A 14462-nucleotide genomic window follows, 5' to 3' on the forward strand; every position below is an offset into this window, starting at 1 on the left:
ATTCATACATTCATAACCATGTTGTTGCCATATTTTTGTAAATCTGGATAAATGTTTCCTTATTATCAAACTAAGAATTAAATTTCTGGACCATCAAACTCAGAAATATAGAATTGGAAATATATTTTTAAGTCATCACACACATACCAAAATTGGAATCTGAAAATTTTTTTCCATTCCATTTTTTCATTTCCTATATTTTTAGAAATATAATTCCAGAAATATGTTCCCGTTGGATGACCAAATTCCCGTTGGATGACCAAATGATCGTCAACTAGGGCACGGAGTTACGTTTCTTGAGAATATTCAATATAAATGCTTTTCTTCTTTAAAATCCAAAGCAACTTAATTTTGTGGTTCCTGTTCAGCTTTATCCTGTTGCCTAGACAACACTATTTACAAAAAACCTGGTCTCGAAAGTTGTGTCATTTCAAGAGAAGAAAGTTAGTTTTTGAAGAGTTTGTCTTGGTTCTAGCGTCCTATTTATTCATAAGTTAGACTCTGCCTTCAATAGTGGTGCTCCATCGCTGTTTGAACTTAGCTTTATCTCAGCCTATGAATGTGAAAGGACAGTCTGCAAGCAGCTAGATTCTTTAAAAAAAAAAACCACGTTTCATGGAAACTTAATGGCTTTACAGACAAAGAACAAAATTCACTATTATATATATATATATATATATATATATAAACAATTACTTTAGTTATCTAAAAAAATCCAGCCTTTAGCCAATGTTGTCTATCGAAAAGAAAAAAAGATAAATGGTTGAGAAAAAAAAACAAGAAAAAAAAAGTCAAACTAATGTTAGATGATGAAAATGTTCATCATTTTTTTCTTTTTGTTTTTTCAAACTCTCCATCATATTGGATCGGATGGTCCTGATTAAATGGTTAGGTGACTCGGAAAAGTTTTTCAACTGGCAAACAACCATCGTTCTAACACCGATTAGTTGGGATGCATGATACTTGTTAATCAAAGAACCTCATGAATGTCAGAGACGTTGTGACAGTTGATGCTTCGCTGGTGGACTCTTTTTTTTACCAGTATATTCGATAAAATTACATAGCTAATCTTGAGTATATTGATATCAAAAGTAGGACAGAATAGAGGGCAAACCACTCAAAAAAGTAACTTGGGTAATTAATTGATCAATTGCCAGGCCGAGTCTCGTTAATTCTGGGGTAGTGGGGTTATCTACCGCTCATGCTATGCTCAAAGCCCCATCATTTTTCCCTCCTCTTAGAGTCTTGTGCTGCGTCGGGGCATAGGTGGGCAGCATTAATTCACAAGCTTTATGTCTTGATTCTTGAAGGTGCTAAATCGCCTAGAGAGAATAAATAAAGAACAATCAACCGCATTAATTATCGTTTATTTAGTTATAGATCCCTAGGTAATATATTAAAAATGGTAGATACAGTGTAGAGATACATGGGGGCTGGTGTGAGCAACTGCCTATACCAGCTCGTGAGTGGCACACCTCAGCCCAACAAAAATTTTATCATATGGCCTCATAAATATATTGTAGTGACTCAAAAAACAGATAGGATGCCCTCACCAGAAGTTGTCTTGTGACTCAAGTGTCCATCAACCAAAAAATTTATGGCTGCGGCACCGGCCGGTATAGATATTTGAATTATTGGTGGAATTTCCTTTCAATGTGGCGAGACTTTTTGGCATTACCAACTGTATTCATTGTCAAATCTTTAACCACCGAGCCTTCTTATACTCCCTAACAAAGATAATCTGTTAAGAATAGTAGCTATACGAATTATTGGTCGACTTTCATGCCCCGATATTGCAAGATTTTTTGGCATTACCAACATAAAATTTTTATGATCAATCACGTTGCTAGTCTCCTGATCTTGCAAAAGTTACATTGTTCTTCGTAACAGTTGAGTATGAGTTTCTAATGTAGGATAAATTGCTCGCAATTCACCAACAGCCTAGAATGAACCATGAACATCGTTTGGGCTGGCTTTGATTAAACGATTTCTGGAGCCACAACCCCATGGGGATGTTTCGATAGCACTGCCAAGATCGTGAGCAGTTACATCACGAGTCAGTAAAGAGACTTTCACTAAAAATCTCAATCTCGTCAAGGCTAGTTTTATATCATTTGGAAAGATTAGGGGGCAATAAACTGAATTTATAGTATATCATTTGCAGAGATTCTAGGGGCAATAAATTGAATTTATTGTTAAAACCTTAGCTATGAAGACCCTTTTACAGTTGTTGAAGAGAGGCTGGATTTCAGGCATTTCTGGTTAAACACCTCTTACTGTAAACTAAAGCGACAAAATTGTTCCTTGCATATGTATTATTCCTTTTGTCTAAATTTAAATAAAATACAGAGACAGTTGCATCTTCTATATGCTAATGGACACTCAGTAATCGTCAGGGTATGACCTTGCCAGAAGCCACTGATGACCACCTGTCCCAAGTAAGTATGCAGTCCACCTTTTCAAAAATGTAAAATATAGTAGCAGTATCCAACGCAAGGATACAACACAATAAAACAAGCATATCAAAAGCAAATATGACCTGACTAAAGGAGTAAGAATACTCAGACACCTAAGAAGCTATTCCTAGAATGCTTTGGGGAAAAAACAAAAGCCACCACAAGTTGGTTCGAAGAGACGTGTCACATATCCGAGGAGAATAGACGTCCATCCACTATTATAGTGGTAGGTTGAATACCATCCGTTTTGCAGATGACACTGACTGTAGTTATTAAACTTTTCGCTTCTTGTTGGAAGAGGCCTTAGTCTGATCTTGCTCTAGATTCCTTCTTAAAAGATCAATCTCCTCTTCTGAGACCAAATTATTGGTCTTCTTGTTCAATGTATAGGCTGCTGCTAATCTCCTTTTGCAATCATGGCTTGCAGAAGCGTGGTCAATCACTGGAACTAGCATTATTAGCAACATAAACCTGATAAAGCCTTCTTTTATATGTTCAAAAATCGAACTTGAAGCTTCATTCAAACTGGGACTGGAACAAATCTTTCAGGAATGTATTTATGTAAAAAAAAAAGCCTAAACCTGCAACTGAATTGAAATTTTGAACAAAAAAAAAATCGGAAACCAAAATCAAGATCATGTCAACGTAAAAACATCCTAAACATCTGATGTTAATATTTGAACTAAAGAGATTTGAAGACCAAACATAATAATGAGACTATGACAGAAATTTGAAGTTTATGTAAAGGACCTAAAATAAACGTCAACTCAAACATCGGTATTTGAAATGACACAATATTTGTATGGCGAATTTAAATAAGAACTACATGATTTAAGGAATATTTAAATATTTAATGGTGGAATGAGCATTTCTGCATGGTCATATCATTTGTTGAAACAAAATTTCCATAGCAAAAATTAATGTGTTAAGTCTCCATTCAGTTGTACACCACCATGCCATAAAGCGACAATACGATCTGGTTCATTAAAGTATCCGTAATGAAGTTGAACTTGTATAAATAAATTAAACTAATGCAGTGACATGGATAAAACTTCACACGTACTGCGCTTGGTGGATCCCAACCTACCTGCAGCCAGCTTGGTTAGTACTAAAAGGGGGTTACAGCCATGATACAAGGTAGTAAGTAAAGGGCTGAAGTACACATATTACTTGTAGAAAAAATTTAATGTAGAGTACTCCACGGCTATTTCGTGCTTGACATGCGATAATATATTTTTTTTGCACATTCGACCCTAGGTTTTGTTGTTAAATATGATTTTTATTACACCAACTGCAAGGTCCAACTGTCATTCATCTCCTCCTCTCTCATAACCCCTCTCCCCTCCCGCCACCCCAAAAAGAAAAAGATGAAGAAAAATACAAAAATAACCCTACTAGTTAGCTTCAATTCACTCAAAAGGGTTGTGAACCATGACACAAAGTAGAAAGGGGCTTCGGTACAATGCCATATCGTACTTTCTCAATTTGGTCCATCTTCTTACGTGTAGTATCCAACCAAATAAAAGAGCACCATTATCCACATTATTTCTTGTCCCATTTACGATTTGTTTTCTGCTGATCATTCTACAAAGATTTCATAACACTAAAGCTATTTCTCAGCAAACATCAATAAAATTTGTCAAAAGAAGAAAGAACTAAGATGGTGGACATGACTAACCTGGTCTTGGGTAATCTTTCCCAATTATGCAGCTAGCCTTTCTTTGTACATCTAATGGAGCAGTCCAAGGTTCATAGATGTACTCTCTAGGCATATCTAGCATGTTTGGGGGAATTGACCCATCAGAATAAATTTGAGAAAAATTTAGTGAGTCTCTCAAATCAGTTCTACGTCATACCTCTTAAAACAGGGATGAAGTATCTGATGAAATTTCCATCAGGATCATATTTCTTTCCAAAAGTTGTAGGGGAATATATGCGATGATACTGAAAAGTTCACATTAAACATTTTATCAACAAAAAATAATATTTGCTTGAAAAGAAATCTGTGTATCTATAAATGAATTGAGATCATGTCTTAAGCTAACTTTTTTCCGAGGGCCAAGGGTAAATGTCTTTTACCTGATAAAAGAAGGATGAGCAAGAAAGCCACAACCAGTTGCCGTTATTAATTGACCAATCAGAATCTATAAGAAGCCTCTCGAAAACATCACGTCCTTTCTCCCAATGGATAAACTAAGTAAACAATCATAATCAAACTACTAATACACATCATTGTAATCAGTATGCTCATTAACGCAAGTCCTAGCCTATATGGCTACATCCAACGAACCAGATATCAGCTCAAAGGACATTGTCTCAACCATTGTTGCTGGCACGGGTAGAAAACTACATGCACCAAATAGTGTAACACAGTTTCCCAACCACATGGTTATCTCATTTATGGGTGGAAGACATTTCCAATATATGCACAGAATGAGGTAGTGGCTTCAGATAATTGGCAACATAAGACCATGATTCAGTGCTTCAAGAATTTCATGCATATGGATGATGAGGCAAAGACAGTCTAGTAGTCACAGCAATATATGTTCAAAAGTTTACCAATGATCAAGTTAAAATAGACAGTCTAGTGAGTCTAAATTAGTACAACAGGAACCAAAAGTTACATCCTCCCTGCCACGAAACTGAAGGTGTAGTCAGTACCATATTAACGCTTGGGTGAAACGAACATTGACAGTTGAGATTTATCTAAGCCTATGACAAAGCCACATTGAGGTAATACCAAGTACTTAACCATGTTATTGACAGAACCTGATCAGTGGTTGCATGCTCAAGCACATTTGATATATGCATCCATGCGGTTCTATTGTAATGGACATTATGAACAATACCATGAAAATCCAATAGATCCTGATTAAATAAGAATGGAAACAGAGAGGAAGAAAAATATCCACCCCTCTCTCTTTGCTTGGTGGTCCATTTAAAACAAGAATGATGCTGAACTTATAATCTGCTTGTAGTTGAACTATTAAACTTATTATGCAACTACTATCCTACACCTAAGTAAGTTAACAATGGAAAACATTGCATACGTTAATAGTTCAAGGAAAATTAGAGTACATTCCAATTGGTATTGCTGGAAAAATTTTAGTGTTTCAGTCATGACCAATTAAAATGTATGAGCTCAACAAAATGTGAAGTATGTTATGATAGCACTGCATTCTACTGGAGTCTGGCATCAATCTAATATTTTTCTTGTTGATGATCTTGTGGCTGCTGTGGCGACAAAAACTTTCCTGTTTACCAATGACAAAGCCCACAACTATACAGACACAGTATGGTAGCTATCACAATGGAAACATATCACCCATGAAGAAAACCTTCTAAGTAAACCATATTCAAAATTCTTATCACAGTAAGGTGTGAAAAATTTTCAAGTAAAACAAGTTGTCCTGTTTCGATAGGCAAAATATAAACTGTGTAAAATGTTTTTTTATTTTGTAATACTTAATGACAATATATTATAATTAACTCTTCCATGTACCCATGTATGATGGTAAAATATCAACTTGCAATTATTAAATATTAACAATGGCAGACAGGAGGGTCAGTCTACCAGATCTCCACGAGTCAAGAAACAAGCAACAGCATGTCGAGCAAGATGATGCACCCATCCCCATCTATGAAGCTGCAGAAACAAATACATTAAAAAAAGAATTTGATTTTTAGTGCATATATGTGTAAAATCATTAAATCATACAAACCCAAAAGATCAAGTCATCAAACCTGGACCATTACAGCATCAATCCAAGGATAACCTGTTTTTGCCTCTCGCCAAGCAACAAAAAGTGCATCATCCTCATTCCATGGTATCTACATAGTTGTAAATAGCCTGTCAACATTTGGTTGGAAGATGATTTTGATATCACAAAAATTTAAGAACAAGTTAAACTCACAGATTATTCCGTGCGCCAAGAGGTCGAAGAAAGCATGATTAATTAGCATGCATGCAGTTTGTGAGCTTCCTCCAGTTCTTTAAAACATTTCTCTCAAAATATATATACTCTTTGACGTTTAAATGGAAGATGTTATAAGTTCCTTTTGATACAAAAATACTTTAGAAATGCAAAGCCATTTAATAGATTGTCATCCAAACAGCAAAAACAAGTATTTACGTTCTTACAATAACCCATGTCAGAAAACCAGGTGTTGCAAGTCCATGTTTTTGAACATAAAACCAGGATTTGCATTTTGTAACATATGTTCTGTCTTCCATGTTTTAGCCTTGGTCTTGTGCATTCAAAAACTCCTTCAAAGTTGATGAAGTGGCATCGCGGCTGACATGCTTTAGCTTATATATATTTTTAAAGAAGGGAACTGCTTTGGGTGCTGGATGTAGACAAATTTCTTTTTCACCTCAAATTGGGCACTTATCAAGAAAAATGTCATCCGATTTGGAGACAAGGAATTAGAAGATGAAAGAGAAAAGTTGCTTCAAGGTAAAACTTCTTGAATGCAAGTATTAGAGGGAAAGGAATAAGAGAAGCATTTCTCATAAAACATGTTTTCCCAAACATTCAAAGGAAATAAATTCCAAAATTAGAAGGGTAAAAATATTTTTCTCATTTTTATTGCATGAGATATCATATACCTTAATTGAAAGATGAAAGCTGAAATCAAGCAGATGAAAGAATCAATGTTGTAAAAAGCGTACTGCAAGTCGTATCAGTCTGGCTTTAAGATACGCTGTATAGTATAATATCATAATGTATCGTAACTGTATCGTATTTTTTTTAAACACAAAAATTAATCAGAAAAAATAAGAAGAGTTCTGAAAAAACAGTAAAAATTAGTGTATCATAATCGTATCATAACGTATCGTAGTTGTATCGTAACGTATCGTAGTCGTATCGTAATTGTATCGTTCCGTATCGTAGTTGTATCATACGATACGGTGCCTGTATCGTAATTGTACAATACAAATGGTGTATCGTATCGCATTTTTTTAAACGCGATGATACGTATCGTACCATACATACAACACTGGAAAGAATACAATTCTAATGCAAGATACATGAAATATGCAAAGTAGACCAAGAGAATGTTTTCTCCAAAAACTGTACCTGTTTGCAGATTCTATTCCCTTTCATCTGGTCAAAATTTGGAGTTCCAAATCCCACCGTGTAGAAAAAGTCTCGCCATAACAACTACGATAAAATACAATATTGTGACTATTGAATTCCAATTGCAAGAACACCTTAACTAAAGCCATCAATAGACCAACCTGTCCAACAAGTGAAACTGGTGGGGATGTGTGATTTTTAACGTTTTTATACACATCTAGGAGGCGCTGATAAAAGTATCTGGAAGAAAGGCAGCCAAACTGGAAATACCAAAATCAGAATTATAATTAGTATTATAAAATCATTCTTCATCATAAAAGACAAAAAGGTTTTAGAACCTAATCTCTCCAAAACAGGGGTCGAACATGCCTTCAAGTAAGGGGACAAAACTGTCGTTGCCGGCTTAGACAAGGCAGTTGGATCACCTTTAGGTTTGTCAAAGCATGCAACCCACTCCTGCACATGATGACAAGAGTTGATGCCAAGTTTAAAATATATATTTTTCAGAGATTTGTCAAGATGAACAAAAATGACAAACAAAATGAATTGGCATAAAGAAATGCAACCCACTCCTGCATGTGATGATAAGAAACCTGTCTGCAAATTGCAATCTTGCTTTGGCATTCAGAGATGAATGTGAATCGTACTTTGGGATTTGACTAGATAATGCCTCGACAAGAGTAAATAAGTAATAGAATAGTTATATCTATTCCTTTAGCATCTCAAATTCATCCAGTACTTATTAGAAGTCTTACAGATCATAACATGTCATATGAAACGTATTGTAACAGTGAGGAGAAAACAGTACTTTTCACCTCCTGAGATTAGTTTCAGGGGTACAACATGCTTTTTGCAGCATTGCCTATTAGTGTACCATGTACTTCCTTGTCCACACAATAATTTTGTCAAGAATACCACAATCCAGAAGATTTTGTCTTCAGTTAAGCTTCTGCATTAGCTTGCTGGACTGATGTGGCGATGGAAGTAACCACAATGTGGCTAGTAAGTTCTCCCTTCTTCATTTCTTATCTTCACCATGACTTATTTCTGCTAGGCCTCAACGTAGAGGTTTTTTGCCTGAGATTCACAAGAAAATCCATCCTTGACTTTCATTGATTAAGTTTGCAGCAATTGAACTTGAGACAGTACCTATATGAGTTTTTGACTAAAAATGAACTATAATTTATAAATTCAGAAAAGAAAGAACTGTTACATTTATTCAATGAGATCGAGCTGTTAGGATCCAAGATATCAACGGACAAAAATAAATGCCTTGACTAAAATCAGAAGCTCAGAGTTTATTTACCTTTTCACTAGAATAATGAATATTCAATAGAATTTATCTAAGTGTTAAGGGATCACTTGTCACCACAAGGCAAGGGTGCATCGGGTTTTGGATGCGAGGAAAACAAAAGAAATTGGAAGAAGAAGAGACAAGAAGAAATATGAAACCAAAGAATGACAGTTACATTATATATATATATATTATGTTGGACGGATAATTGCCATTATGAATCTATGATAAGGATAAACCGATAAAGTACAAAGAAACACATCATAAAAGATCAAGATCTCTTGAGAACTCAACCTCAAGTCAGCTAGAAGATTCTCTCAATCCGAATTTTCGACAAATGGACTGCAGTTTTGCTTCATTTCCAACACTTGGCCATCACGTCTGCAAGCTGGAGTCCAGAGCTTGTAACCGAAATGCCCAACTCCATTCTACTGGACACCTTCCACTTACTAATAGCACCATGTCCATTATTTGATTCAGTCCAGAATCTCAATATATTTGTGCATTTCCTCTCTCCACTTAGGGCCTTTCACTTCCCTTTTACACTCCTGGCAATGATACTTGATTAGGTACCAGCCATAAAAGGTTGATAGGTTGAAAGCTCACACCTCATCCGTTCTTCTGCTCCAATAATCCTCCTAAGAAAAGTAATAAGCTCATCAAAATTTAGGTTTGATACGCTTAAAATGCACGTTTTGGTAAATTTCCCCAACACGATCCGAAAATTTTTTTTTATAGTTTCTGTAATTTTTAGTGATACCACTACCAGGCAACACTCTCATGGCCCTTGGTGAGCCAAGCAACTAAAAGGCTCATGGTTCCTAGGGGCAACATGAGCACTAATAGTCATAATAGTAATAGAACCATATGCATCAATGTTTTTCAATAAAATGTATAACCTAAAGATATCCCAAATTTTATAAACAAACTGATGTACATGGATTGCAATCAAACGTTCAAGGCAAATCAAATTGAGAAAATGTGGAGAAAGTACATCAAAAATTGCAACTACAGAAAGTGGAAGGAAGAGGAAACCTATGAACTACTCTTTTGGGGGCATGTGTGATGAGAAAAAACTTCTCTCAGGAGATAAGATTTTCCCATCTCATCATAGGTGCTACAAGATGATGAAACAAGGAAAACGCGTTCCAGACATTTTGTTCTATCTAATCCGCATTAGAGGAACATCCAGATAGACTCTAAGTGGTCCAATCTAGGTATGCAGAAAGGCTTACTGGATATGTTTCTTGCAAAAGAGTTCTAAGTGCATGCCAACACTATTAAGGACAGAAATTCCGCTAAACATGATATCAACCAATTCAGTCCCTACTTGAATAAAAGAAGGCCAGGTAGAACCTACATTTTTAAAGCAACAAAGTGGACATCAATTATTTGAGAATCTAATTCAAAAATATTGCACCAAATAAAAGGATATGACAGGTTCTAACAAAAGTATCTTGAAATTGTATTCATTATATAGCTTAGGCCTACAGGCAGAGAAAATAAATGTGATTGATTATTACATGCCTTGTCATTAAGCAATTCCCCCAATCTCTTTAAAGCTTCAGATTCACCTCCTCGAAAAGGAGAGAATTCTTCCTGCATTTGATGAGAGCATAATCAGCAAATAAAATAATGAAAAATGTTTGGATATCCACATTAGAGATCAAACCTGTCTCAGATTCCCATAGCCTAGTTCATTGATCCTTGGAACACTCATAAGATCACACTCGCCAAAGTCCCCCAAAGAAGGAAGTTTTTGAGGAGGTAGTGCAATTGAGAGCTGAGGACTTCCGGCTAGTTTCAGGAATGATTGATAAGTCAATGGTGGCTTCCCACCATTCTTTGATGTTTAAAGGCATCCAATAGAAAATAAATGAAATCAAGTTAGTCACATGGAGAAGGATAGGATTTAGATGAAAATACAAAAGAACAATAGAGCATGTACAAGATTTTGGAACTAGAGTACGTCAAATGCCCTGGTTCCCTAGTTCCTGTAGGAGTGCTAAGTGAATGGTTATATATATATATATATATATATATACACACACACACATCCGCATACATAGTAAGAATCTACATACGTCTACATGTATACACACACACACACACACACACACACACATATATATATATATATATATATATATATATATATATATATATATATATATGTATGTATGTATGTATGTATATGAAGGCTGTAATATCAAGACTTAAAGCATATTATATGGAGAAAGCAACACCCTCGGGAGCCCAAAGTCATAGACACTTCAGACAATATTCAAATTAGCTAATTGGATCACCTACTATCTAGTATCTAGTTTGAATCATCAAATATTTAAATTTAACCATTAAGTATCTCAAGATGAAATTAACAGTTGGGATATGTCCAAAAGCCTTTCAAGGGAATGAAGATAAGAGCTAAAAATGAAAAAATGGGAAGTGCATACAATTATTAGGAACCCAAGAACTGAACCTGAATGCATCTGAGGGAAATTAATAACAATAAAATAAAATAAAAAAAAGAGACAGCAGTGAGGTAATATTAGGTTAGAAAAGGCAGCAGTATAGATCAAAATCCTGGAATTTGTAGCTTAGCAAGGTAAAATAGAAACAAGACTGCTCATTTCCTTATCAGTATATCATCATCCATACACTGATAAGCCTGTCAGGAGCATATATGTCTTCCCTAGGTGTGTGTCAAAATGTCAATTAAACACCAAGTATCTTGACATCAGTTCAAGAAAATAGGCCCTTTAATACTTGTAGTATTGTCAACACCACCAAGAAAGAAAAGCAGGAAACTAAGAGCAAAAAAGATGACCTCTTTTCCAGTAACTACTAACAAAATAATTCTCAGTAAAATTAAAATAACACCAAAGAAAAATAAATAAACAAGTACAGTTTCCTTTATGTACTGCCAATCATACATGGTGTACATATAATTAACTAAACTAATTGATAACAGAAGACACGAGTTCAGATGTATATCTCTTCACCTTTTGTATGATCTCCTCAGGATTAAAAAGTGTATGGCTAACAGGAGAAAGTACTTCTATCCCAGCTGATGAAGCAAAGTCCTGCACGAAGAGAAAAGCTTGGCAGTTGATTGATCAAGAAATAACATGCACTTGAGTCTACATTCATATACATGAATAATCAGTACCATCTCCCTAAACTTTAAGGATATAAACCACTACCACGTGTAATGTGAGACCATTCATAGACATATATTTTGCACTAATAGCTGGAGTTGCAAGAGTTGTTATTGCCCTTCAAGGATGTGGAAGGTTAGTGTAACATCGAGCAATCCACTTGCATTGTAGAACATATTTTAGAGCAATCTTTTTTCAAACCCATAAACTATAAATCTTTCGATATGAGCTACTGCTTGAGTCTTATGGATGCTGATTTTCCAGGTAATAAAATTTTGAATTAATCAAGTAGAAGCAGAATGGTACTGCGGACAAATTTAAAGGATAACCAATTCATGGTGGTTCTAACTAAAGAATATTCTTCCAAACAATCTGGAAACCATTTTGTTTTAAGCAAATTTGGTAAAGCATGTCTGGCAAAAACACTTTGTTATTGATCAAAAATTTGAGAAAAATAGTCCAACAACTAGAAGGTAAAATAAATTGCTCACTTCCCTAAATGAACTTCCTGTTGACTATTTAACGACAAGACAGACATCCAAATATTCCAAATAGAGGTCACCAAGTTCAGGAAAGCCTAAGATGTAGACTTAGATAAACCACAATCATAAGAACACAGAGAAAATAAAGTATACCATCGCAAGTTACCTATTATTTTGTGGGATAAACTTAAAAAAACGTACCAAAAAAGAAGCAAATATTTAGCTAATTCATCAGATTTCACCTATTTCAAGAGTTAATTCTGACGGCTTTTGTTTGAAATTGAAACATTTCATTGTGGGGAAGCCGCAATTTGATCTCTCAACAGTTAACTGAGATGTTAGACTTCTATCTTAGATACAGTAGTGAACCGCTCTTGACGTCCAGTGCTCCAGATGAATCTTGAAGTTACCAATATCCCGCGGAGGAAATTCCAAGATGCTAAGGGGGGATAAGCAGGGACGTGAAAATTACCACAAGCATTCTCAACATATACTTCTGAAAGGGGAGAAGAAGGGGAGAAACAAACAAAGGAAAAATCAGTATAGAGTCCACACCTTGACTTTCCTGTCGCGATTCAATCCATAAGGCTCTGTATCAAATTCAAAGCAAAGTTTACCAATATTCCACTGCAAAACAGAGCATAAACGGAACTACGTCAAACTCAAAGCAAAATCTACAATGTTCCACAGCCCAACGTGGTCACATGTTGACCACAACACTAAAAAATCGACTCGCACAATCGGGGTTGACTTTTAGCACACGATCATCTTAATATGCGGGTCATGAATATCATCAAGACGCATTTTCATTTCATAAATGGTCTTTGGCCTAATTTCGCAACGGTAGGAGAATGTACAAATTTAAGTTACGTGGCTCAACCAAGATAAGAGAAATTGAAATTGCAGGTAAAATCACTACACTTCTAGCTCTTCCTTTTCAAAAACACTAGCTCTTCCCTTCGAGAGTAAATTTGAACAAAATGCACAGAAATTAAGATAACGTAACAACCGCAAACGAAAAGAAATTCAATCGAAAGCAAAAGGTATCAAATAAAGGAAACCAACGCGCTTGAGAAGCTTGATGATGACATCTGCAGCATCGCCCTTGAAGAGAAGCAGACGCGACCCGAGCTTCTTGAGGCTGCAATCAAGGTCATCGAGGCTCTCAAGCATGAACTGGATCCGGTTGACGCCGGCACGGGCTGAGCCAGGAGAGAATGCAGTGGGATCGGGATCCAGGTACCACGAGTCGAGGACGAAAACAGGGTAGAGATGCCTGGAGTTCCTGCACGCGTGCTCGAGGGCCGGATTATCATGAAGCCGGAGGCATTTCCTGAACCACAGCAATGAATTCACTGCTTCCATGATCGAGCCAAGCGGGCTGAACAAAACTCGTACGAAAACGGAGAGATGATCGAGATGGGAAACAGGAGGGAGATTCTTCTTCTTTCTAAGGGAATGCGAAGGATTTTGCGGGAGAAAAGGAACCGGGAGATTGATCGGAGACAGAGGAGACGGCAAGAGGCTCTGGTGAATCTTCACGTGAGGAAGCCGTGAGAAGAAGTCATATAAATGAGGAGGACGAGGAGGGCGGTTTACTCGAGCGGTTAGAAGGAGACCACGTCCCTCTTTCGAAAAAATTCGCGCGAAATCGCATTCAGATGGTCGGGATAGACTGCGGTGGCGCGGTACAAAATGCACGTACCGCGTCTCGGAGAGTGACACGTGTTCGAGTTCATTACATCGAATATAATAGATCTCCGGCGATGGCCCCGACCCGGACAAGGGCAAACCGAACTTCGGATCAAATTGAGCCATTGAACCAAACCTGATCCATTCCCATGAAGAGAATTGCTCTGTACTTGTATTTTTAACTTGCATATTACGGTTTTTTGGATCTTATCCGGAGCCCCATTTTGGATCTGGGGTCCAAATTAGGCACATACCAGCTAGTTTAGGACCCATGACTGGTAAGGTCCGATGGAAATACT

General features: G+C 36.4%; 1 protein-coding gene across 4 annotated transcripts; it reads right to left on the reverse strand.

Annotated features, from left to right (window-relative positions):
• Nucleotides 1-2333: 2333 nt before the first annotated feature.
• LOC116246034 ((6-4)DNA photolyase) lies at nt 2334-14032 on the reverse strand. Of its 4 annotated transcripts, none has more exons than XM_031617715.2 (14): nt 13537-14032; nt 13027-13098; nt 11834-11914; nt 10504-10674; nt 10359-10430; nt 7907-7993; nt 7699-7797; nt 7538-7621; nt 6201-6287; nt 6031-6102; nt 4536-4649; nt 4313-4400; nt 4135-4230; nt 2334-2904 (listed from the first exon to the last, which is right to left on the reverse strand). In XM_031617715.2, the coding sequence occupies exons 1-14, from the start codon at nt 13834-13836 to the stop codon at nt 2729-2731; spliced, it is 1599 nt and encodes a 532-aa protein (XP_031473575.1). In that variant the 5' UTR covers nt 13837-14032; the 3' UTR covers nt 2334-2728. The 4 variants fall into 4 exon arrangements, with proteins under 4 accessions (XP_031473575.1, XP_031473576.1, XP_031473577.1 ...); XM_031617716.2 differs by having other exon boundaries at nt 2334-2898; nt 13537-14031; XM_031617717.2 differs by having other exon boundaries at nt 2762-3543.
• Between the last annotated feature and the right edge of the window lie 430 nt (nt 14033-14462).

Source organism: Nymphaea colorata, chromosome 1 (genome assembly GCF_008831285.2).
Source record: "Nymphaea colorata isolate Beijing-Zhang1983 chromosome 1, ASM883128v2, whole genome shotgun sequence".
NCBI classification, from domain to species: Eukaryota; Viridiplantae; Streptophyta; class Magnoliopsida; order Nymphaeales; family Nymphaeaceae; genus Nymphaea; species Nymphaea colorata.